Source organism: Muscardinus avellanarius, assembly GCF_963383645.1.
Source record: "Muscardinus avellanarius genome assembly, chromosome: 7".
Taxonomy (NCBI): domain Eukaryota; kingdom Metazoa; phylum Chordata; class Mammalia; order Rodentia; family Gliridae; genus Muscardinus; species Muscardinus avellanarius.
This window is the reverse complement of record NC_137793.1, coordinates 29832877-29859889: the sequence shown is the minus strand read 5'-3', so window position 1 is coordinate 29859889 and position 27013 is coordinate 29832877. Positions and strand designations below refer to the sequence as shown.

General features: G+C 38.9%; 1 protein-coding gene across 1 annotated transcript in view; it reads right to left on the bottom strand.

Moving 5' to 3' along the window:
- STK32A (serine/threonine kinase 32A) overlaps positions 1 to 27013 on the bottom strand; it is a gene marked incomplete at its 3' end in the record, with an annotated part of 115421 nt that overhangs the window by 70175 nt on the left and 18233 nt on the right. The window contains exons 2-3 of the mRNA XM_080698204.1: positions 13963 to 14018; positions 12738 to 12889 (exon numbers count right to left, since the gene is read on the bottom strand). Coding sequence (XP_080554330.1) covers positions 12738 to 12889; positions 13963 to 14018 — 208 coding nt within the window. The remainder of the gene's footprint in view (positions 1 to 12737; positions 12890 to 13962; positions 14019 to 27013) is intronic.

Below are 27013 nucleotides of genomic sequence, written 5' to 3'. Positions count from 1 at the left end.
CCACACATATGCTGTAGTATGCATACAATTTTTCTGCAGGAAAACTTAGTTATCTAAGTGATCGAACTATAAGTCATATCTATTTGTAGTTTACATTTGAGGGGCTGTGGCTAGAATAAATTTGAGGGAACTATCATGTAACAGTTGTAAGAAATGCCAATTAAGACTTCCTTTTTCAAAAGAGGAAACTTTTATTTAAGTCTCAGAGACATAAACACTGGTGGGCTGAGTTTACCTCCTCTCTACATTAGTCTTTCCTGGCTTATCCTTGCCAAATGAAATGAAATGTTCCCCGTCTGTATTTTCCTGCTCTGACTTTCAGGACACCCAGGAATTTCTCCACCATAGAACATAGTCTATAACTTGTTCTTCGTCTATGACTTGCAGACTTTAAAAACAGTCATGGCAGTAGATGGCTTCACTGAATTATATTGCATTGGAACACTTAAATTTTTTTGTCTGAATTTCACTCTTTGCTGAATAATTTGAGGGTTTGATTTTGCTTCTCTCTGTATCCATCAGTAAGCCCTGGCATTATACTTTGCTATACAATGAACACCTATTTATTCAATGGCCATTTTACAAATAACTCTTGCCTATGTTCTTGTGCAAGGTGCTGAAAATAAATGAGTATACCAAGCACATGGTTTCCCACTTCTTGAAGCCAGTTATCTATGAAAGGTAAATAAATATGTAGTTATAAAATTTAGCAAGGGCCGTGAAAGAAAAGCACAGGATAGCACGACAGAGAGTAACAGGAAGGCCCGTGCTTGATTGTAGTGACCAAGAAAACCTCACAGATTAGCGTATATGCTTGTGTGATCAAGCCATAAACTATAGCCTCAAGTAAAATGTACAAAAATAAGCTAGACATGGTGGCACACGTCTGTAATCCCAGTACTCAGAAAGTTAAGACAGGAGGATTACAGATTGAAGGCCAGCATGGAGTAATTTAGTGAGCTTAAAAAATAAAGAAAAAAGGGATGGGGGTCTAGTTCAGAGGTAAAAGGCCCCTGGGTGGTTCAATCCCCAGTTACACACACACACACACACACACACACACACACACACACACTATATACACAAAAATTGTACAATTTACCAGTGAAAAGGATAGCATGACATTAAAAACCCCATGACAGGCTTCAAATAACTGATGGTCTGATGTCACAGCTGATTTTTCTGAAGCCTGACCTTTCCTTGGACAGAGCTTTGAATAATATTTTGTGACCTGACAGTTCCTGTGCACTTGCTCTGGAAACGCCATTTACAAAGCCTCTCCAGGGGGAAATTTGGCTATTATTATTTTCTGCAGAATCTCTTGAGACAGTTACTTTCGAGAATAAGCTAGACAGTAAACAGGCAAAGGGGAATATCATCTAGCTCCTATTATAGAAGAAAAAGCCAAGACACATGCTCAGATGATAATGAGGGATAATTAAATCAGACTTTTGTGTCCCATGGCAATTATAGACCAAGTGAAGAGAGACCAATTTAAGTTGGTGAGTTTCGGTTGGTCCTGGATGGGATAGGAATGGCCGCTCATGATTCAGAAAGTAGCCTCAAGTAAAATGTACACCCTGGCCAGGATGCCAGGGTGCAGGGCGTGGGGATCGCATTTGCTTATTAGCCCTTCCCTGCAGTGGGGAGACAGAAACGTTCACTTGGTGCTGTGTATTGCCCACCCCTCCACCTCTCTAAATAAATAGACAATCCTTTCTTTATTGACCAATAGATACAACTCAGTTTTCTAGGGCATGGGCAAGACTTCCCACCATTCATAGCAAACACACAGATTCTTACTGCATCCTTCACACCCTCCCCAACAACCTCCACGTTCAGTGCACCCAGCTTCCCTTCACCTGTGCAGTGCTGGCAGCCGAACGAGATCATTCGCATTCAGAAATGTCCTGATCGTTCCTTCTTCTGCTCTTACCTCAGGGGCACGACTAGCCACCTCTGATGCCCAACAGTTGAATGCTACCAGGGAATACAGTATAATGTGTGTGTGTGTGTGTGTGTGTGTGTGTGTGTGTGTGTGTGTGTTACTGGGTATGGAAGCCAGAGGCATTCTACCTTCGAACTATACTCCCAGCTCTACTTTTTATTCTCTATTTTGAAACAGAGTCTCATGTTGCCGAAGGCCTCACTAAGTAGCTGAGGCTGCTGCCAACCGGATCCTCTTTTTTTAAATTTTTTTATTGGTGAATTATATTCATACATCATATTGGGGTAAAAACTTGTGTGTACTTACATGTACACATCACTGATTTAACCCCTACCCAATTCCCACCCATTCCCTCCCCATCCCTCCTTCCCTTGCTTGGCTCAGTAGTTGACTTCGGTATGCTTAAGTACATTGTGTGCTTCCTCTTGTCTCAGCTTTCCAAATGCTGAGATTAAAAGCGTGAGCCATCATGCCCAGCTAGTATAAAGGTTTTAAAGTAGGAATATAGCCGGGCGTGGTAGCACACGCTTGTAATCCCAGCATTCGGGAGGCTGAGACCGGAGGATCGCGGTTCACGGACAGCCTCAGCTACTTAGTGAGGCCCTCTGCAGCTCAGTGAGACCTGGTTTCAAAATAAAGAACAAAAAATAGGGCATGGGCTGTAGCTCAGAGGTCGAATGCCCCTGGGTTCCATCCCCAGACCCGCAAAAAATAATAAATAAATAAATAAATAAATAAATAAAGTAGGAATATGCTATCATTTTTTCTAAGACTGGAATTATTAGAGTATAAGATGTGATTTGATTTCACTAAGATTTTATCATTTATCATATTAGTTGGCTATTTAAAATTTCTAATTGCCTTACCAGTTGTATTTAATTTTTAAATGTTTGGTTTTAAAGTTCTATGAGTAATGATGCATATATAAGACTAAAATGAAAGATAAGTTAACACTGAGTGTCTTAGAGGCTCTTGGAATGGGAATCCAGATCTGCTATGACTCTGGTTTTTCATTCATTCTGGGAAAGAATGAAACCTGTCATACATCAGCTGGCTCATGTTTATAAGGGAAAAATACTAATTCTTACAGGATAAGAATTGAATTGAAGATATATAAAGTTATGTATATCATGTATTATCACAGCACTTCAAAAATAATGAAGCCTTTAAATGTTAGCTGGTTCAAGCTGAGCACAGTGGCACACACCTGTAATCCCAAGCACTTGGGAGACTGAGACAGGAGGATCATAGGCTCGAAGCCAGTGCGTGGTAATTTAATGAGACCCTATTTCAAAATAAAAAAAATAAGATAGGGCTGAGAGTATGCTCATTGGTAGAGCAACCCTGGTTTAAATTCCCAGTAAAACACACACACACACACACACACACACACACACACACACACACACACGTGTTAGCGGTAGCTATCTTAAAAGGACATATGTATGAGTCCCCTAAATTTCCCCAAGAATTTATTTCTTGAGTTTGCTTCTTTTGTGTGTGTATGTGGTTCTGGGGATTGAACTTAGGGTGGACTGCCTTCAAGTTACACCCTTAGCCCTACTTTATTTTTATTTTGAAACAGGGTCTCCTTAGCTTCACGAGAGTCTTACTACTTGCTGAGGCTGTCCTGAAACTTGTGATCCTCCAGTCTCAGCCTCCCCAGTACTGGGATTATAACTGTGTGCCACCATGCCTGGCTTCTTGAGTCTACTTCTTACAGGTATGCTTTTGAGTTCGCCAAACTTGGTCATAGTGAGGACCCATCACCCAATTAAACTCCAATTCTGATTAAGTCCACCAATATGCTTTAAAACATCAGCAGAAACACACTAGCACTTAGTCAATGTCGTCTAAAGAGAAAAACACAAAACCTTAATATTGGACTCACTTTAAATTCATAAACACAAGTCTCAAATGGATGCTTAGAAAATCCTATTCTAGTTATCTCTTATTCTCATACTTTCATTCAGATGGCAGCTTCTCTCCTCAACAATTTTCTAAACTCTGCTGACCATTCATTCCCAATCAATGACTTCATGGTTCCCAGGGCAAACAGAATAATGGCATAAGAATGACTTCATCTGCCCTTAACTAGCCCACCAGCCGCCATGCACACACTCACATAGCTTCCTTCCTCTCCTGGTACAGTGAGAGAAATGTCCTTACTCCACTGAGGGCCGGCCCATTCACCTATACCCAGAGTCACATCGGCTCATCATCTGTAGGACCTCATGTGACAATCACCACCTTTCTGTCTGCCTACATTACCATTCTCATCCTCTAATGGGCTTACCCTTTTTGGCATTCAAATCTGTTTATGCACATCTTAAAATATATACAATATATATATATATGTATAACAAAATACCTATGTATGAATAAAATTATTAGATAAGTAATATTCAATATATGACTAATAATATAAATACATAAACTTGTTTTAAAATAATAGCCAGCAAAATATCCAAAATAAACTAGAACATGACCAATTACAGTTTATTTTTGGAAATCATAGTTGCTTTAAGATTTTGCAAATCAATTTATTTTACCACATAACAGAAATAATTTCAATTTTAAACAAAGGTTATTGATAACATGTAATATGTATTTATGTAAAAAATTTCTAGCAAAGCCGGACGTGGTGGACACACGCTTGTAATCCCCGCGCTTGGGAGGCGGAGACAGGAGGATTGCACAGGTTCGAAGCCAGCTGTGCTGGCTTAAGAGACCCTGTTTCCAAATAAAAATATAAAAAATAGGTCTGGGAGTGTAGCCCAGAGATAGAAGGGCTCCCAGGAACCCCAGTACCACACACACACACACACACACACACACACACACACACACACACATTCTAGCAAACTAGGGATGAAAGAAAACTTCTTTATCATGACAAAAGTTAAATACAAATAGCCTATAGCAAAATTATATGAAATCTCAATATGTTGAAAACCTTCTCTGTGAACTCAGGAAAAAGAGACAAGATGTCCATTGTCACTGCTTTTATTCAACATTATTCTCAATGCACGTGCAATGGGTATGGAAACAAAAGTTAAGAAGATTGAAAAGGAAGAAAGCCAGCTGGGCGTAGTGGTGCAGCTTGTAATCCCAGCATTCGGGAGGCTGAAACAGGAGGATCAGAATTAGCGGACAGCCTCGGCTACTTAGTGAGGCCCTCTGCAACTCAGTGAGACCCTGTTTCAAAATAAAGAATGAAAAATAGGGCTGGGGGTGTAGCTCAGAGGTAGAATGCCCCTGGGTTCCATCCCCACACAGACAAAAAGAAAGAAATAAAACTGTCATTATTAGTAAATGACATGACTGTAAATATTGACAACCCAATGAACAACTAGTAGAATTAAGTAAATTTGTCAAAGTCATTAGACACAGTGTTAATATTAGTAATGAATTGTATTTTAATAAATATTTAATACAATTGTATGTACAAACAACAAACTACTAGGAAATAAAAATCTAAAAGATAATACTTCATGTAATATTATCAAAAACATCAAAGACCTAGGAATATATCTAAAGACAGATATGTTAGACTCCTATGCTAATCGTTACCTTAGAAATGAAACCAAAGAGAGCAATTAAGTGATATCTAAATAAACAAAAAAAGATATATACTATATGAATTGAAAGATTTGATGTTTTAAAGATGATGTTAATTCACCCAGAATTGATCTACAGATCCAGTGTTACTCAATATAATAAATAGAAGCAGCTTTAAAAGGCAAATTGAAAAGCTAATTATGAAATTGTAAAGTACCAACGACAGCCAACATTATCCAAAAAAATCATATTACTGAATATTCATTATAAAGCCATGGTAATGAAAATAGTGTGAACATCTGCAAGGGAATGTAAGTAAGTCAATGGAACAAGGTCAAGGAAACCACACACGTGCATGGTGAACTGATTGATGACAAATGCGGCACCATGCTGGTGTTCTCTGTCTAGTTCCCTGAATCCTCTTAGTTCATAACTCTCAGAGTGTTTCACTCTTTGACCTCAGCCCTTGTCGTCTATCTCATTCCTCCAAAGCTGCTCCCTATGTCTCTGGTTAAGGTAGCATCTTACAAGCCTATAATTTTCACATCTGTCTTGCTGGGCTTTTCCTTGGGGTCTGGACATCGCTTCTGAATTCCAGACTCACTCCCTATTCAGCAGTTTTATTTGGATGACTGAGAAATAGCTCAATACTAACACAGCCAAAGATTCTTCTTGCTTTTCACAAGGAAGCTGCTCTGCTCAGGTCTCTCTATCTCAGAGAGTGACTTGACTATCCAAGTTGCTCAGGCCAACGATCCAGGGATCCTTATTTCTTTTTCTTTTAGTTCAGGGGCAGGCATGTTTTTCTTAGCTCAGGGGTAGGCATGTTTTCCAAGCAAGGCCAACTGGACTCTCTCCCGGGCCTTTGAATCTTGAGTGGGTGATGCAAAGGTTAGAAAAGTGGTTGGTGCTGACTCATCTCAGCCCAGACAGCCCCAAGAACTTTATTCATCTGCGCTTCCTAGATTCCCAGAATTGCCTCTGTCCTCAACTGTCCTCAGTCTTGAGCTTTACTTCTTAATCTGCAAACCACCCCACATCCTTCCAGGGAATTTTTTTTAGCTCAAATTTCTAATGGCTCCTTATGTTAGTTTTATAAAGAAAAATTTCCTAATATGAACAAGTAAATGAAAAATCAAGGTCTGCATTATAAAGACTTAGCTACTTTCCTGCTCACTAGTCCACCAGTCAGTCATCAGCTATGCACAGTATAATCACTATGCCTGGACTGCACAAGAACACCACTTCAATGCCAAGTTCTTCAGGGATCCCTCCCTTCCTCTCCACCTATCCATGATCATCAGGATCATACCCCAAGACAAATTTCCCCTCTCAAAGCACCGAGTGCTCAATAACCTCACATACCTCTCAATCTCAGTATTTGATATCTTACCTTTTTTTTTTTCTTTATTTGGTGGTACTGGGAGTGGAACCCAGGGGCTTTTCTACCTCCAGGCTATACTTTCAGACCGATTTTATACTTTATTTGGAAACAGGGTCTCACTAAGTCACTGAGAGCCTCACTAAGTAGCTGAGGCTGGCTTCGAACCTGTGAGATCCTCCTGTGTCAGCCTCCCAAGCGCTGGGATTACAAGTGTGCGCCACCACACCCGGTGATATCTTAACTTCTACTTGATCATTTTGTTGATTTCTTAAAACTATCTCATGGGCTGTGGTGTGTTGTTTGCAAACCGGCCATAGGGATTCCTGTACACGGGCTTTTGCAATACTGACTCTTCCCTGTCTCTCGTCAGAGGTGGATCCTATTTCCCACTCCTTGAATCTGATCCTGTTTCATTCACTCATTCCACAGGTCCTGACTGAGCATAACAGACAGAATGAGACACAGGGGAACATGCAAACAAACATACCTGCCTCGTGGAGTTTTTGTTCTTCTAGAGCACAAAAGACAATACACAGAGTAATTTCTGCTTCCTTACATATTTTGTAAGGGAGCCTCGTGAGGTCTCAGTAGGGATAGGAAGAGCAGGGTCTTGACGTCAGAATTCTTGGATTTGAGTCCTGGTTCTGTGAGGCAGCTACTTAGACCTCAGCAGTTAGGGTCGGCTGGGACCGATGCGCTAGAAGCAGAGATGTCGGAAGGCTAAGCCCGCCTACAAGCCTCACTTGGGCCCTCTTCCTTGTGGGAAGAAGGAATCAGTGCAGAGTCACCCAGGGGCAAGGTGCAAAGGGCAGTCATCCAGCCCAAATGAGCAAGAGTCCAGAGGGAATATAAAACTTAGCACTGAGAAGATTCCAGCCATTTCCAGCCCCAGATAACAGCCTGTTCCAGAAGCTTTTCACAGGGCTCCATCACTTCTCCAAATAAACCTCCCAAGGACCTCATTTGTGTCTCTCTGTGTGAATACTTCCCATACAGAAGCAAGGACGGGGCGCTGCAGAGTAATATCAAGAGCTGTAACAGTTCTGCCAGTCCCCCTCTGTGCGACTCTGGGAATAGCCCTTAACCCCTTGGAGCCTCGGTTTCTTCAGCTTCAGAATGGAAACAATAATCCCCATCAACCGTGTTAGAGTATGATATGTGTAAACCCCAAAGTAACAGAACACCATTGAGGAGGAAGTTAGTACCTATAGGGTGGCTCTCCTGGCTACAGTTCTCTCCTGTGATTCCATCAAGACAGGGGGACCCTGAGCCCAGGTGAAGGAGGAGGCTTCCAGGGGTCCTATTTACTGGGCTGTATTCAGTGTTCTTGGCGCAATCCCAGAACAGGTGACCTTTTCCACTTAAAACATGATCCTGCTTGGCATGGTGGCTCATACCTGCAGTGCTTGCTACCTGTAATGCTAATACTTAGGAGGCTAAGACAGGAAGACTATAGGTTCAGAGCTACTGTCAGCAACCTAGCAAGACTCTGTTTCAAAATATGAAAAAGGGCCGTGGTGTAGCTCAGAGGTAGAACGTCCTTGGTTTCAATCCCAGAATTGAGAAAAAAAAAAAATTATTTCTAATACTGAGGCCACATGTGGCAGAACTCTGCTCACAGGGACAGGGGACAAGGTGAGGAGGGAGGCCCCGCAGCCCTGGGGAGCTGTGTGCAGCTGCAGGCTTAATCTCAATTAACAAAAGCCACAGAAACAGGGTGCTGGAAAGGACTGGGGCTTGTTTGTTTTCAGGCTGTGGGTTGCCAGGGCTTTGTGAACAGCCCTCAGGGGGGCCTCGCAGGAAGATGCTATTTACTTGCCCTGGATGCCAGCCTGTCTGGCAGCCTTCACTTGATAGCATGGCCTATATCTGAACACTGTTTCTGAGTGGGGCCCCATCCTGGAGGGGTGGCAGGGTGGAATTTTAATTCTGAATGTTCTTTCTCCATAAATAACTCCACCGTGTATTAGTGGACCTCTTTCCCTGAAATACACACATCATACCCACACACACACCACATATATGTAGTCTTTTTGTGTACTGCTCACAGTTTATACATGCATGTGCTACAGAATTAATGTCAGACTCTTGCAGCTAATGGTGACATCAGGGGAGTTGGGGCTCCATTCATTCCTGCTTACCACTGTTTCCCTTAAAGTATGGACCTCTGCTGCAATTAGACTTGCCAGATTTAACAAGTAGAAATACACGATACCTGGCTGAATTGGAAGTTCAGAAAAATAATGAATAATTTTTAGGAAAATATGTCTTGTGTGATATTTGGGACATAGGCTAAAAATTACCACCTATATCACTGAGATTCAAATATAGTTGTGGATCTTGTATTTTATAGGATAATTTTAATTATAACTTGTTGTGGTCACTCAGTAGTTATGTAGAGAAATGAGGAATAAATGGGGTTATTGCATGATCAAACGCAGAAAACCATATAGAGACATTTTTCTGGAAAGCTCACACCAATATGCCAGAAAGGTGTAGCCACCTTGAAGGACAGTGGTAGGATTACTAGAGAACTCTCAATTTTCTATTTTTTTTCCTGTTTTTCAAACTGACTGCAATAAGCAAAAAATAGTTCTCAAATTTTTGATATATTATGGATATATGATATATATGATCATATATATGATAAATTTCTAAACCCATCCCCAGAGACTAGAAGCATTTTATGTATGGATGAGAAAATTACCCAAAGCACTATGGAGAAGCCTATAAAGTGTGTCAGTAAAATAGAATAGACAGGTAGGAAGGAGTTAAAAACACACTGCTGTCGTTTGGTAAATTAGGCAGTATCTTTTAAGAAAGCCAGCTCACATGGCTTTGGGGATAGAAAGACAAATCTAATAGTTGAACTTGGGACACAAGTCTTGATTAAGTTGCATATAAGATATTGGAGAATCTTTGTTTTGTATTGTTGATTGTTTCTTTGTTTGATTTGCAAACTGAGGGTGAAAAACACAACAAACCAAACAGCAAAGACTCCAGAAGAGAATGAACTCAAGACACTCACACACAACTTCCCCTGGTGCTTGAGGACCTAGCATCCTGGAGATTTGTGTTTTAGATGTCCACAGCGGCCCCTTAGCAATGGGTATATTCAGAATTCTCTATCTTCGTGCAGTAGAGAAGGAAACAACTAACATTTGCAAGATATTATATGCTTGGTACTGGGTATAGAATCTCATTTCATTAATAAAAATAACCCAGGTTATATATGTTAAACCTAGCTCCTAATACTGTAATTTAAAAATGTAAATTACTCACATTTATACTTTCAGAAGCAAGATGTTCAATAGTTGTAGAAAGACGTACAACCACTATACTGTGCTTTTTAGGATAAAAAGTGTTCATTGCAAAGAATAAGTATGCTTTCTGTAGATTTTTAACTTAAGGTTTGAAGGATGACATTTTTCCTGCCTTTTTTTTTTTTTTTTTGGTGGTGGTACTGGGGATGGAACCCTTCAACCTCCGAGCTACACTCCCAGACCTATTTTATATTTTATTTGGAAACAGGGTCTCTTAAGCCAGCGAGGCTGGCTTTGAACCTGTGCGATCCTCCTGTCTCTGCCTCCCAAGTGCGGGGATTAAAAACGAATGCCCCCCTTCTGGTTTCCAGCTCTGAATGTGATGCTGGAATCATTGGATGGGGGAGGATGGTCCTCTCTATCAATGTTAAAGTGCCCATTGTCAGTGAGAGTCAATGTAAGAATTAAGAACAAGAAAATAATATTATATAACATATGCACGTGTGCATGGAGAGTAGAATGTTGTTTGGAATGACACAAAGTTTGCATATAACAAAACTCCTAAACTTTGCCCAGCTGAAAATCTCAAACAGGCACATTTTAAATGGGAAAAAAATAAAAGAAACTTTGGTCACAGAGCAATGAGGGATAAACGTAAAAGGTCAAAAATGCTATGCATGCCCTTAGGAAGAGTTCTTGGCCTTAAAAAAGAAAATTAGTTGGCTGAAGTTTTAAAGATAGAACATGTGACTTTGAACAAAGGCTGGCTGTTAAGCAAAAGCATCTTGTCATTCTTAAGGTAGAGAAAAGCAATTTGACAGTCGCTAAGAGAGAGCTGCATCCATTTTAACTTCTTACATGGCAGCGTTTTGAATAGGCCACTCTAAATGCTGATTAAATACATTGGGTCTCAGCCAAAATTAGACTCTTACCGTGTCTGAGTAGTGCATAAACTATAATAGATCTACTTCCAACTCACACAGAACCATCTTCTTTTCAACTGTGGCATGGACGCTTTGAACGAACTGTGCATTAAGTGAATTGTATTAATTAAAGATGGATTAAGGCAGGTTTTATGCACTGATTCCTCCAGAAGGTTGTGTCTAAACACATAGTGAAATCCCAATTATTTTTCCATTAGCATTCACTAGATAAAGACTTTTTTTTCCTCCTTTGCTGGTAAGAACTCCTTGGTATGCATATTTAAATAACAGTCATACTGAATTAGCTTTAAAACTAGCTCTTAACATAATGGGTGCATTAAAATGTAGAGTAAGATGAAGGAGAAACATAAAAACCTCAGTGCACAAGAGAAGAGCAGGAAGGAGGTAATAGATATCGCAATCTTCTTCCCTATTTCTTTGCCTTGGATTATGATAATGGCTTTGAGAATGGATCACAGTCAGTTAATGCCTAGCCACTGACATAAGTTAGCTGTAGCTGTGTTTAAATCTATTGGGTGAGGAAGAGAGTGCCATCTTCTTCAAAGTCATAGGCATATCTGTAGCTAATTACAAAGTATGCTACAAAGAAGCCACTTTTTTACCAGTTATTTTAGAGAGAAAGTGATATACACAAGGTCCAAGATCAGCTTCATATTAGCCAATGATTCCATACTTTGTACCCAGTCCCTGACCCACAGCTTATGGGAAAAGTTACATAATAAGTGACAGAACATCTATTACTTTCCACCATGTAGATACAATGCTTTAAAAGCTAGCACAAGGGGATTATAATGACTTAACTAAGAAGTATTTATTGGTAACAATAAAACAAAACTTTTGTTTTATTACGAACCAAGTAAATGGAAGAGACCAAAAACCCTTGGGGAAGATCCTAATGAGCATTTTGTGAAGGTGAAAATAAAAACGTGTTTATTGGGTTAGGATCCAGCTCTTGAGGGTTGTGTCAAAGGAACTGAAGTCAGAATATTATAGTGATATATGCATATTCTTGCTCATAGCAGTACAACTCCTAATAGCCAAACTATGGAATCAGCCGAGTATCTGTCAACAAATGAACGCATTGATTCTGAAACTACAGACTCGATTTCACAACTACAGAAACTACAGAAAATTTCACAAGATGAAATTTTACTCAACCATAAAAAAAAAACAAAATTATTTCATTTGCAGGAAAATGGATAGAACTGGCTAAGTGAGATTAGCCAGTCCCAAGAGTCATATGTTTTTACTCATATGTAGAAGGTAGAGAGAAACTGGGAAACCAAGGGGACTTCAGATAAATTAGGAGAGCTATTAGTAGAATAATGAAAGGGGATTTGAGGAGGGAGGTGAGGAGTTGAAAGAAGAGACTTGATGAAGGCAACAGTTCAAATAATGTTACCTTTATATATGAAGTTATCAATGCCGATTTCAATCTTACGTATGAGGAGGGGAGAGAGCAGGGCAGGATCTGGAGGAAACGCACCAGGTGCCATGTGTGTATGTTTCTATCAGGCTGAACCTCATTATGATGTCTAATTACAATGCATCCATATTTTTTAAAAAGAGGTGTTTCTTTAACGGTATTTGGAAATGGAGGTATAAGTGTCTCCTTTCAGAGGTCTAGTCACACTTACCACAAATTCACCAGGAAAGGGTGCTCCAGGCCCTGCATGATCTGGAGCTCCTTGAACACGTTTCTCACTTCGTTGCGCTCCACGCACTTCTGTTTGTTCATGTACTTCATGGCATACATCTTCTTGGTATCGTTCTTCTGAACGATGCAGACCTAACGATGCAAACCCAAGTGGGCAAGTGATTAAGGTTAGAACGGTTCGTGGCTGAGAGACAAAACAGGCCTGTTCTTCAGCATGGCTTGGCTGGCCAATCTCTTGCAAATGTGCTCATGTTTAAGTTCCCACTTAGCTACAGTTTCAGAGTGCAGATTTCATTTTCTTCCCCATGCACCAGGTCAATTGCTGAATCCCTTCTTTCTTGAACAAGTTTGCCTGGTATATATACATATGTAACTGATATATATGTGTGTATATATAACTCATGTATATGTAACTCATATATACATATGAGTTAAGTCTGCTTTCATGTCAAGAATCTTCCAATAACAAATAACATTCGTAATCTTGCTTTAATTGGTTGAAACGAGCAGGACTACACTGTCAAGAACTCTGTGCATTTTTTTCCTTACAACCCTAGCAGATGTAACAAAAAGGACTCAAAACAGTAGGAGACATTAAATATGATATCCATATTTCTGAAATTCCTTTTGAGGTCCTTTGAATTCCTGGTAAAGTAAAAAGCAAGTTTCCTATGAAATATTATTTCCTCTTAAAGTATGTCTCCAGCAAAAAACTAATAACCATAGTTTGACTGTAAGACATTCTAATAAAAATTAAGACTAAGTATACTTTTCATGTTAGGTTTTGAAAACAAAAGCATGGTACTACTAGGGAAAAGGAAATTGAAATCAATGGATTCTTTCCACCATGATAAGAATTAACTCCTACAATGACAAGATAATATTATTAAAGGTAGAGCTGATACAATTTGAAAATTATTCTGAAATCTCAGTCTTCTTTAGGATAGAAAGTCTCCAACTCCAGTGAGAATACACAGATTTGATTTGAAGAAGGTGATTCTGAGAACAGTGTAGGTTCATTATGCAGCTGCCTTTGTACACTCTTTCCTTCAAGTTGTGCTGACAGTTTTATAGAAATCCATTATAAAAACATCTCTGAATTATCTTTCCTTATGGCTTCAATAACTTAATAATCTGAACATTCCCAGACCCTCTGCTCCCTGAGCTGTGTGGCTCTGCTGATAGATAATCAATTCATTTCTCACCTTTCCGAAACTGCCTTTTCCAATGGCTCGCAAAATTTCGAAGTGGTCAAAGTTAACTGTAAAACAACAACAAAAAAGATCATGCGTGGTCATCAATTACTTCTTAGAAGCTAATCAATAATAAAGATTTGGCTAAACTGAAAGATCTTCTTAAAACCAACATGTCAACTACATTAAAATTCTTGAAATGCCAATTTATTCATCTAATAAAGACCTACTGAACACTTATTATGTATTGATCATTACTGTTGGAGAAATGCCAATAATAGAGTAAATAATGGAACCTCTACTTTTTAAGCCTATAGTAAGTATAGGGAGGGCTCTATAAAGAGAGACCTATGGATTAGTCATAAAAATAAATGGAAAATTAAAATTCATGTTGCATGATAAAGAGAATAGAGGCCATAGGGCTCTGAGAAAATAGAACAGCTGATCTGACACAGTCAGCAAGGTCAGGAGAAACCTCACTGAACACAGTAACCATAAAGAGGTCAGGTCTTGCAGGCTTATGATTTTTCTCAGAAAAGGAACTTTTTTTTTTTTTTTCTTGCAGTACTGGGGACGGAACCCAGGGGCACTCTACCTCTAAGATATAACCCTAGCCATATTTTTTATTCTTTATTTTGAAACAGGGTCTCACTGTGTTGCAAAAGGCCTCACTAAGTAGCTGAGGCTGTCCATGAATCGTGATCCTCCTGTCTCAGCCTCCCAAATGCAGGGATTACAAGTGTGTGCCACCACACCTGACTTAGAAATGAAACTTTAAAAGTGTTCTCTGCCTATTTTGCCCCCACAACCACTTTTTTGTCTCCAAATGACTTTAGTTTTCCCAAATAGCAATCAATTACACCCATGAGTTTGGAGAATGAGCCCATCTTCAAGTTTCAGAGAAGTAACTGAAGAGGATACAGATGTGCACAGAAGTCCACTGAAACTGAGATGACCTCCATATGTGCATTTTAAATCTTCAGCTTCCAGCAATAAGAAGCATTAAGTGCTGTGCAGGTTGCATGCTTTCTTGGGTTAATGCTTGGTGATGAACTACAGCTCCACCCTGTCAGGTAGCAATCTTTGGTTTCTTGCCATGATGACCTCAGAAAATACTCACTTGGCTTCCTGAAATAAAGATCTCGATGGGTACATCCCAAAGGAAGGAGTTTAAGTTTATTTGGAAAATAACAATTAAAACACTAGGAGGGGCCACTCATCCCTTCAAAAGACTTGCTCGGTCTCATTTTTTCAAGGATAATTATATTTTCTTCTCCTAGAGGAAATGAAAGAATGGCGTGGGGATTGTGGAGATTCTTCCCCAGTTTTCTGAGGAGCAAACATTTTGATGATAACACTCATCATTACCCTCACTTCTGAACCTCCAACTCACTTTGTTTTGGGCACAAAAGCCACTCACTCATCCAAGTTGCTGTGTAATTTGTGTAATTTGTATGGACTTAAAATAATAATGTGATATGAAATAAAAGATAGACTTCTTGTCTCCATCCTCTCACCTGTAAAAATGGGGACCCTTCTAGATAAGAAAGCATCTTTATCTAGACTGCTAACGAAGCTGTGTGCTTACTTATCATAGTTATTCAAGTGAATGACTTATCTTCTAAATCTCCTTGAATCCCAAGTTTTATTTCATCTACTACGATATAAGCTGTATACATAGAGAGACTGTATGTCATTTTGCTCACCCTGCTTTCTCTGGAACCTGAGAACATCCCCAGCTCAGAATGAAGAAAGAACTCTCAAGTTCCCACAGAGTCCGGCACAGTGATTCACACAAAGTTGTTTCTCAGCTCATAAATTTAGCTATAAGGACATAAGAACTAGCAAAAGTAGTGTCAATAGGAAAAGTGTACAGATTTGGTCCTTTGAGGCAGAATTCTCCATTCTGTGAGTCAAAACCATTAATGAGTTAGGAAATAAATTTAGCATCCATACAAAGCATTAAAACAGAATAGAACGTACCAGAAATACCTCGAATGAGTAAAAGTACTATTGCCTCTAAGCGCAGGGCGTGGTGGTGCACGTTTGTAATCCCCGCGCTTGGGAGGCAGAGACAGAAGGATTGCACAGGTTCAAAGCCAGTCGCTCTGGCTTAAGAGACCCTGTTTCCAAATAAAAAAGTATAAAAAATAGTTCTGGGAGTGTAGCCCGGAGGTAGAAGGGCTTCCAAGAACCCCAGTACCACCAAAAAAAAAAAAAAAAGTACTATTGCCTCTGAATATATGTGTGTGTAGATGTATAATTTTTTTTTTTACCTAGGATTGTGGTCAAAATTGCTTGAAAAACACTTCTACACATCTATACACACATTTTCTTTTTTAAATTTTTTTATTGGTGCAGTGTAGTTATACATCTTAATGGAACACAAGATGGTAGAGGCATACATGCATATATCTCTCATTTAGCCCTTCTCCAGTTCCCACCCCATTCCCACCCCCCTTCCTCCTTCTCATATTTGGCTTACTGATTGATGTGTTTGTGAATGTACCTCCTGTACATTATGGAATTTCCCTCCTTCTCCCTCACATCCCTCTCAGTTCACTTTATTTGCTCATCTATGGTTTCTTCTTGTCTAGAGTTCCTCCTATGACCCTTTTTCTCCCTAGCTTCTGCATATTAGGGAGAACATCAGATTTTTTACTTTTTGTGACTGACTAATCTTACTTAGCATAATGTTCTCCAGTTCTATCCATTTCCCTGTAAATGACATAATTTTGTTCTTCTTTATGGCTGAATAAAATTCCATTGTGTACATATCCCATAGTTTTGTAATCCATTCATCTGTTGATGGACATCTTGGCTGGTTCCATAGTTTGGCAATTGTGAATTGTATACACACATTTTCTTTATTTCTTTCTTCCTTTGTTTTTTGCCTCCGGGGATTCAACCCAGTGGCATTCTGTATACAAGCTTCACTCCCAGCCCTATTTTTATTTTTTATTTTAAAACAGAGTCTCACTAAGTTGCTGTGGGTGTCACTAAATAGATGAGGTCAGCCTCAAACCCATAATTCTCCTGTCTCAGCCTCCTAAGCACTGGGATTAAGATACACACCACTATGAGTTTCATACTGAAATAATCAAATCAATAGAATCTTTATACTCATTTAATAGTATGAGTTATGTATTATTAGCCATGGGAGTGTTAAAAAAACTGACCAGAATTTATCTGTAAGTCCAAAATTTTATATTGAGCAAATCCAATGGCAACTGTGAATGTTTTACTGGAAGACTAGCCTAGAATGTTGTAATGACATTTGCCTTTCCAAGCATACATCAAGTACCTAGAAAACATGAAGTTTTGTTGTGACAGTAATCCATGTCATGAACCATGTCCTTTTATAAACCATTTTAAGCTTTGGTGAAAATAATAAAAGATTACATATCAGGTCCCTGGTAAATTTACACAAGTGAATCTGCCTAAATAAATGTGTTCTTCCAAATGTCAGATCTTGGAATGGTAACAGACATGCAGTTTTAGAGATTACGTATCTCATTCATCCCTTTATTTGGAGTCAGTTAAGGGATATACAGATAGAGGGAAATAATCCACGAGATGTGAGCGTATATAGTCCTATTACTCTTTGCCTCAGTATAATATTGCAATGCACCAATAAATAGGAAAAAAGGGACAAACAGAACTCTTGTACAATACTAAACAATCTAATGTGGTTTCCATGTGCAACAAAACAAACGCAAAAGAAAGCCAGTGAGCGATAAAAAGTAACTGGAAGATAAGCTCTTATTGAATCCTGTACACTCTTCTTAAATGTCCAATAACAGAACTACTAGTTAAGAGAAAACCTAAGTTGAAAATGGAACCAATCCTCATAAATGGAGACAGGGAAAGAGATTTGGATGAATCCATAATTGTAGATTATTTTTCCAAAAGCAGTTTGATAGTATCATAGGGATGTCATACTTCTTTCTTATTCTGTGCCCAACCTGGTAACCATTATTTTTATAGTTGTCTTAATCTTATTTGTATGGTGAATCTACCTGTCCCAGTAGTAGAACTATGAGAATCATCCTGAGATTTCTTCCTCTCTTCTTATAGAATTACATGAGCCAAATCAGGTTTTCCAAGTCTTTTTCTAAATAAATAGGCTGATTTATTTCTCTTACCACGTCCCATCTCAGCATATACACAAAGAACAGTATTCAAAAAAAATTGAGGGAAACTCTTTGTAGAGTTTGGAATAATACCCTGACACTCGAAATTTGTGATAAGAATGTTCTAGAAAGTAAAGCAAAAATCTACTTTTTTTTCTATTTTTGAGGTAAAAATATCTGCGAAATATTTTTATCTTTTTCCTAAAAACTTCATTCCAGCCTTAGTGAGTACTAAATTATGAACATATGGGAGTCTATTGAGAACAGTCCATCTTGGTGTTTATGTAAATCTTTCTATTGAAGATGGAACAAGGACAGCAGCTGTGTGACCCTAGACAAATTACTCAATGTCCCATCCATAAAATGGAGCTAATTAAACCTAACTTGCATGTGGCTTTGAAGATGAGACACTGTAAAGCAGAAGTATAATGTCTGGCCCACTGAAAACTAAAAATTACAAACCATTTTTTTAAAAAGTGCAATTATTCAATGAAAATTAGCCCTTCCTTTCATTCCAATATATATATATTTTTTAGTTTCATTCCCACAAAGCAAACACTTGACAAATTTCTGTGTATCCTCTAAGAGATTTTCTCTCCATATATGTATTCCTTTTTGACAGGAGTGACATACTGTTATTCCTATAGGAGCCTAGGTTGTTCAGCTCTCTAAATAATTCTACTGCCTTCATTCATTCATGTTGTTGCTTACAAATCTAACTAAACTTCCTTTGTCTCTCATTGCATCAACGTGCCACACAGTACTTAAATTTATTGATGAGGCTCGAAAGATAGATTAATTATTTCCTTGATGAGCTCTCATGCATGTTTGTAGACAAAATTTATAAAAGTAGAACTGCTGATAAAAAAATACACAAATTTTCTACTGTAAGAGATATTGGTGGTCTTCTTCCAAGGGTGTCACACCAAATCTGCATGGCACTAAATTAGAAGAATGATTTTTGAGCCACCAATTTGCCAACACTATGACATCAACTATCTCTGATTTTCTAATGAAAAAGAATATATTATTATTATCATTATTATCAATATATCATTATTGGTTAAGCTTATGTATCTTTAATAATCAGTAAGGCTGCATGTATATATATTTGTATTTTTCCAGCAAACTTCCTATTCGTGTGTGTGTGTGTGTGTGTGTGTGTGTGTGTGGTACTGGGGTGGAACCCAGGGGCTTTCCACCTCTGGGCTATACTCCAGAACTATTTTATGTTTTCTTTGGAAACAGGTTCTCACTGTTGCTGGGAACCACACTAAGTAGCTGAGGCTGGCTTCAAACCTGCGCCATCCTCCTGTCTCAGCCTCCCAAGTACTGGGATTACAAATGTGCACCACCACACCTAGCCTTCCTATTCTTATAAGTTGCTTTTTTTGATGAGTTGCTAGCCTTTTTGATTTGCAGATACACTTAAAAATATTAGGCAAATTAATTAGCCCATTAATATATCTCAGAATATTTTTTCTGGGCTGTCCATTTATTTATTTATTTATTTATTTGTTTGTTTGTTTATTTATTTACTGTGGTACTGGGGATGGAACCCAGGGGCATTCTACCTCCAAACTACACCCTCAGCCCTATTTTTTATTCTTTATTTTGAAACAGGGTGTCACTGAGTTGCAAAGGGCCTCACTAAGTAGCTGAGGCTGTCTGCGAACCACAATCCTTCTATCTCAGCCTCCCATTTAGCTTTTGGCTTTATAACATGTTATTATTGTAGAAGTTTCAAATTTTATAGTTAAATATATCAATCTCTTTTTCTTCTCCTTTGGGTTTATGTCTTCTTTTACTTCAAGATTATGAAAAACACATACCCATATTTTAAATTATTAGCTTTTGAAGTGATTTTGTTGTTGTTGTGGATTGTTTTATTTTCAAAAACTCTCATTAACTGCTGGTAGGATTATAAGTTAGTCAGCCACTATGGAGATCAGTATGGAGGTTACTCAAGACACTAGGAATGGGACCACCATATGACCCAGCTACACAATTCCTTGGTATCTTTCCAAAAGAATTAAAGTCAGAATACTATAGTGATACAGCATACCCGTTTTCATAGGAGCACAATTCACAATGGTCAAGTTATGGAACCAATCTAGGTGTCTGTCAACAGATAAATGGATAAAGAAAATGGCATGTTTACATGATGGAATTTTACTCTGCCATAAAGAACGAAATTACGCTATTTTCAGGAAAATGGATGAAACTAGAGAATATTATATTGCTAAGTGATTTCAGCTGGTATCAGAAAGTCAAGGGTCATTTATTTTCTCTCATATGTAGAAAGAAGATAGAGAGAAAAACAGGAAACAATGGAGACTTCAGATAAATGAGGAGAGAGACCAGGAGCATAGTGGAAGGGGACTGGAGAAAGGAAGGGAAAAATCAAAAGGAGAATTAAGGAAGAAAATAGTTCAAATAATGCTCTTTCCACATATGAAGGTCTTACTACCAATCTCACTAACATGTACGGGGGGAGGGGAAGATGGGAACAGGGTGGGATACAGAGAGAAATCTACCAAGTGATGTGTGCTTATATGTCTACATTACTTCAATCTCACTATGATATATAGTTACAGTATAGCAATGAAAGTATTAAAATAAAACATATATTTTAAATTCATAGTTTTTGACATGAATTCCGGTTGCTATGCATGCTTCCGTCTCTAAAATCTCTTTCTAAGCTATAACCTTAGAGCACATTACGCTGTACCCATTCAAAATATACAGAGAAAGAAAGCTTTAAGCTCCGAGGTTTCAAAACAATTGATAATCTCCTGCGCCCATGCCAATGTGACTGTTAAGAACTGAATGTTTTGCAAGAATATCATCGTAAGGTCAGTCCTCTGAATCTTGCTTATGCTGATAATTTTTTTTTTTTACCAAATGTTTTGCTTATACAACACGATGTTAAATTCTAAGGCTATACAGTCCCCCTTGGTAGCAATTAAGCTGGTGTTATCTAAGTTCAAGAGTCCCAAAATAAGCTAAATTCCCAGAGGAGGGAAAGTGTAGCAAATTTCTCACCTGCCTTTATGGTGTTCACTTATTATATACTTTTCTTCTGCTTAAATATGACACTGTAGCATATTTAGGGCTGTGTTTCTCTAAAGGCAAAGTGAGTTCAACATGAAAGCAACAAAGACTTCGCTGTCCGGGACCAGCTTTCGCTCTTCAGTCCAGAGAATACTTGATTTCCCCCAACCTTGAACAGCAAAAGACCCTGTCATGGCAAAGGCGCTCAGTTCATAGACTGGACTCAGTCTGTGTTCACTCACAATTCACCATGACTAATTGCTTGCTCAGTAACAGACAAGCATTGTGCTAAGTCCAGGATAAAAGAAATCCCAGTTGCTTGCTGCATGGAGCTTACCATCTAGTGGGACCAGAGAAGCATCATAACTAATATCTAACATTTATGTAAAGGATACCTATCATTATTCTAAGCATGCTATATCATTATCCCGATTTTCCATTAACTCTATGAAATAGTACTGCAATTATTGCCATTTTTTTTTCAGATGGACAAACTATATCCCAGGGAAATTAAGTAATTTTCTCAAGGCCAAAGTAGCTAAGTGGCAGAGTGGCAGAGCCCTATTCAAGTGGACTCAACAGCTGCCCTCAAACACTGTTCTCTCCTGAGTTCCATTAAACACAGGAGATCAATCCTGCTTATCTTTCCATAGCACAGAAAGCAGAGTTAAAGGAGGGCTGACTCCCAACAATATCCATCTTTCTCTTTTTCCTGTGATCACACACTGTCTTTCATTTTTCACGGACCCTCTTGTGCACCCCCGTCCCACCAACTGCTTGCAGTCACGGGTATCTGTTGCTTGTCTTATCCCAAACTCCTAGCCAGAATCCTGGTTTGGATGTTTAGACTGTGGCCCAAGACATTCCGATCAACATCCTTGCACTGGACTTTCTGATTTGGAAATAATTTTCCCCCCTATGTCATATAGCTTCCAGATCATAAAAACAACCATTTGGATACAGAAGTAGCAGGTCAGTAGGTCAAGAGAATAGAGCCAACACATGCAATAAAGTAGAACTGTCAGACAATGGGGAAGCCGCTATGGCATTAAATTGTCTGGCTCTGTGATTATTCTGCAGCTATCTCCAACACACTTCCAATAATTAATTTTTTATTTTATGTAAGATGGATTCAAATTCTAAGTAAGGCAAATTCCATTGCCGGAGGGGAGGTGATGAGGGTGCAGTGACGTCATCCAGCAGGAAAAGTCGGCCTGGTCTAGGGAAATCCAGCGAGACATCTGGTAGAGATGGTCAAAACCAGCGAGAAATGTTGCAAGGGGCTTGATTATTTTCTTTCCTTTAGATTTCCTTCATTTTATTCTTGCATTGGTGTATTAGTTTCTTTTTCATTACTATAATGAAATACCTGGGACTTGGTAATTTATAAAGCTAGAAATTTATTTAGCTCATGGTTTGGAGGCTGGAAAGACATGGCCAGGCAGCTGGTGAGTACTTCTTGCTGCATCATACCATGAGGAGTTCTTGCTGCATCATACCATGGAGGAGGGCATCACATGGCAAGGCAGAGCAAGCACACGTCAGCTTAGAACTCTCTCTCTCTTCTTGTACAGCTACCAGTCCTATGATGGGGGGGCATCCTTATGACCTTAGCTGATCCTAATTAAAAGGTTCCACTGCCAACCACCCACATATAAGTGGATATTCAGTTTCTAACACATTGAAATTTAGGGGTACATTCAAAGCAAGCAACCAGAGTACCAGAAAAAAAAATTTCCTGAAAATAAAGATGAAGCACATACACACATAACTGTAACACAAAGTAATGCAAGTACTGAGAGCTGCTACTTGTTTTGCAACGATTCCCAAATGTGACCACCTATCAGACTTACACAAATAATTTTTAAAAATGCAGATCATGGGCTTCATATAAATAAGACTCTTTGGAGGCTGGAGCTGGGAATCTGTATTTTAGTTATTCTCTGAAGGATTTTTGATAAAACCTGCCTGGAACTAGTCTGCAAGTTATCGGGGAACCACTGTCCTATATAGTAAAAGCCACAGGATTTCTAAGGCTGGAGAAATCTCTTCCCACTACAGAAGATGAAAACTTCAAGGAAGGGTAGCATTTAATTAATGTATTCATCAAATTGATTGTCTTAAATTTCCCCTTCCGCCCTCCTTCTCATCCCTGTGTCTCAAGCAAATTAATGATGGAGACTATAAATGATTAATAATCTATCTCTATTTTCTATCCCATGGCACATCTTGGGTTAGATTTTATGATGATATTCCCATCTAGTATGCATCTGCATGTATAGGCATGGTCCCGGCACCTTCATATACATTATCTTCTTTAATCCTTGACAAAACAGCAGGAGTGGTCATAATGTCATTGGTATTTCATAGATGAGTTACATAGACCCCAGGGAAGTTAAGTCCCACAGTTGGGGCTTTGACTTGAATCTAAGTTTGTGTGGCTCTACGTTCCATGATCCAATATTATTATAAGTCACAGAAATTTCAGAATATTATGGTAGCAATGTGCATGAATCTCTGGGTTTGGGTTTTGGCTATAGTATTTACTAGGTATAAACTTTAAATACATTATTGTTTCTGAGTTTCAATTTTCTCCTTTGTAAAATTTTTATCCTATGTAGTACAGCTTCCAAAGTAATTATGAGGACTAGGTGAAATAACTGTTATCATCCTGTATCTCATTAAGATATATGATTACAATATGCCAATAAATTAAAAAGCAATCTTTATCAAAGGCGCTTATCAAATATTTTGGTGGAGAGTAGGAATTCAATAAATGTATTATTGCTGTTGTTACTAGATGAGTTAGTTTGACATGAGCCCAGAACTATTTCCTTTCTTGCCAAAATATCTGGCAAAATGATGTGGGAACTTTACACAAGACAAGCAGTTCCCAGAATACAGATTCTATGAAGGCAGATACTGGGCTTGTCCTGATCATCATGATTGCCACGTCCCCTAGAACTATCCCGGGCATGTAGCAGGGGCATAGTAAACACTTGTTAATTAAGGTAGGAGGGAGTGAGGTACCAGCATCAAGGTTTCACAGAAATCAGATGACTTTGGAGAAAAAGCTTTAAAGACATTTTCCTTCAGACTGATCTCCCCACATCTCATCATTAACAATACACACCTCCTACAAAGCCTTACCAATAACCTATGACTAAGAAACTTCTTGATAAAGAAAGGCAATAAAGTCTCTATTCACACTTTGCTCTAGTATTACTTCAGAGTTCTTTGCAGACATTGGATTTGCATTTTAAAAGCTCAAGTATTGTCTTACTCATTCCTGAGTGCAGAAGTGTTGAGAACTGCCACTTTACACTCCAAGAACTTCACAGTGGGCAAGTCCACTAGGTGAGGACATGGATGAAAAGCCTGGAGCAGCTGAAGAATGATTAGCAGCCAGAGTCCAGGGTATTTGCTTTGCCAGAGCTGCACAATCTTTGAACAAAAGTAAATGTGTCTCACTATGGCAACAGAAAGGCACTAATACAAATTATAGTTGGCCAACACAAGATAGAATCAGCCTCTTGACTATGTCCTGACCATTTCTAAGACTGGACACTACCTGATTTTCATGGAAAGGAGAAAAGGACAGACAGATATAAACATGGGTTACAGAGAAAATTCCTCAGGTATTTTTAGCAGTTTTGCATAAATTAGATGAATATTTAATCTGCCACGCTGCATGCCCCAATGCAGTCAGTTATCGAGAAGGGCTCCCTTCTACCCTTTTAAGACAGTCACAGCAGGATAGGAAAGAAATTGAAGTCAGATCCCCAGAAGCCACAGTTCTGCTGGCAAATCAAACCAACAAACCTTACTGGGTATCTGCATGCTCAGACTCTGCCAGACACTGACTCTCAGAGGGAAGGAAGACTGAATGGCCTAAGCTCTCAGAAGTCTGAGAACTGACTTCTGGGAAGATGACGACCAAGAAAAGCGGCGTTTGCGAGTCCCGCTAACACTCCATCTCTATTGCCACAAAATCAGTGCTTTTCATAGCTAAAAAAACTATCAGCAGAGAAATGGAAACTGTAAATAAAAAGGACAGAGAAAAAGAAGACTAGAAGAACAACCAGAGACCAGAAAAGAAACCAGCCTGCATTGTGGCGGTGGAACCGCACCGATGCCATTTTGCCTCACAGCACCAGGCTCCAGAGAGGAAAGGTAAACTAGGAGCTGAGGCAAGAAGCTGCGGATCATTTGGGTGTAGTTCAGCAGTTCTTTCAGTGCAAAGAGTGTTTAAAGCTCCCAGTGGCCAATCTCATCACACCCTCCAGGAACTCAGAGCAGAGCTCAAAGCCAGAAAAGAAATACAACAGCCTCATGGCCAAGGGCATGGCAGTGGCAACATATTACCAGCAGCAGCGGAGTTCACCACACTCTCAATAGCTCCAGATCAGCGCACACAACAGCCATAAGTGAAATTGTAGCCCCTATGGGAGAAATCCCAGCACTGCACCCCCAGGGACTTGCGCAGCTTTGATAATCTCCCTGGGTCAGAGATTTTGCAGTCCAACCCAGTGAAGGAGTAGCAGTGGCAGAGATACCACACCCTAGTCACAGCTTCCCATGGGAAAACGCCCAGCCTGGCACCCCTATGGTATTGTGCACCCTCGATTAATTCCCTGGGTCTGAGACTTTGCGATACAACCCAGTAAAGGAGTAGTAGCAGCTGAGATTACCACAAACTCGAGATCCAGAACACTCTAAGTGAAGTTGTGGTGACCTGGAGAAGAACCCAGAGAAGACACAAACTTCTGAAATCATGGTAAAGAGGAATAATAATGGAGCAATGAATGCCCACAAACTCATAATATCAGAACCTGATAACAAAGAAATTCAGTGATCTCCAGAAGATCAAATCAAGAATATAACTGTAGAAATAATACAGGACCTTCAAAAGAAATTTATAGAGTCTAAAAGAAATAAAGGATGCAATCACTGAAGTAAGGCATCAATTCAAACTATAAACAATCAATTAGACCACATGGAGAATAGAATCTCACTCCTAGAAGATGATCACTCCAAAAATGAACACATAATTTATAACTTAGAAAAAAAATCCAACAGCAGGAATTTGCCATTGAGGAAATATGGGCCCATTTTAAGAGAGCTAACCTAAGAACAATTGGAATAGAGGAGGAAAAAGAAGGTGAAACCAAAGGGATCAATAATCTCTTCAAAGAGGTAATAGCAGAAAATTTTCCAAACATAGAGCAAGAGGTCGATACACAGGTCCAGGAAACTTATAGAACTCCCTTTAGACAGGATCAGAGAAAAGGTCCACCATGCCACATAACTGTCTAAATGACCAATGTAGAAGCCAAACAGATAATCTTAAAGGCAACAAAAACAAAAGGCCATGCAACATTCAGAGGCAAACCAATTAGAATCACTCCAGACTTCCCAAACTAAGTCATGAAAGCCAGAAGGGCTTGGAGTACCATATTTCAAAGTCTGAAAGAAAACAACTTCCAGCCAAAAATTCCCTACCCAACAAAACTATCTATCAAATTAGATGGGGAAATAAGAAGCTTCCATGACAAACAGAAACTGAAGGAATTTATGTCTTCAAAACCAGCACTAGAGAAAATACTCAAAGAGATTAACTACAAAGAAGAAATAGACCAACCATAAATCCACTGAAAAAGAAATTCAGAAAACACTTCCACTCAGGATCTCCAACAAAAAAATTAAATACTTAGGAATAAAATTAACAAAGGAGGTAAAAGATCTCTACAAAGAAAATTATAAAACATTGAAAAAAGAAATTGAAGAGGATCTTAGAAGATGGAAAGATCTTCAATGTTCATGTATAAGCAGAATAAATATCATTAAAATGGCCTTCCTTCAAAAAGTGATCTACA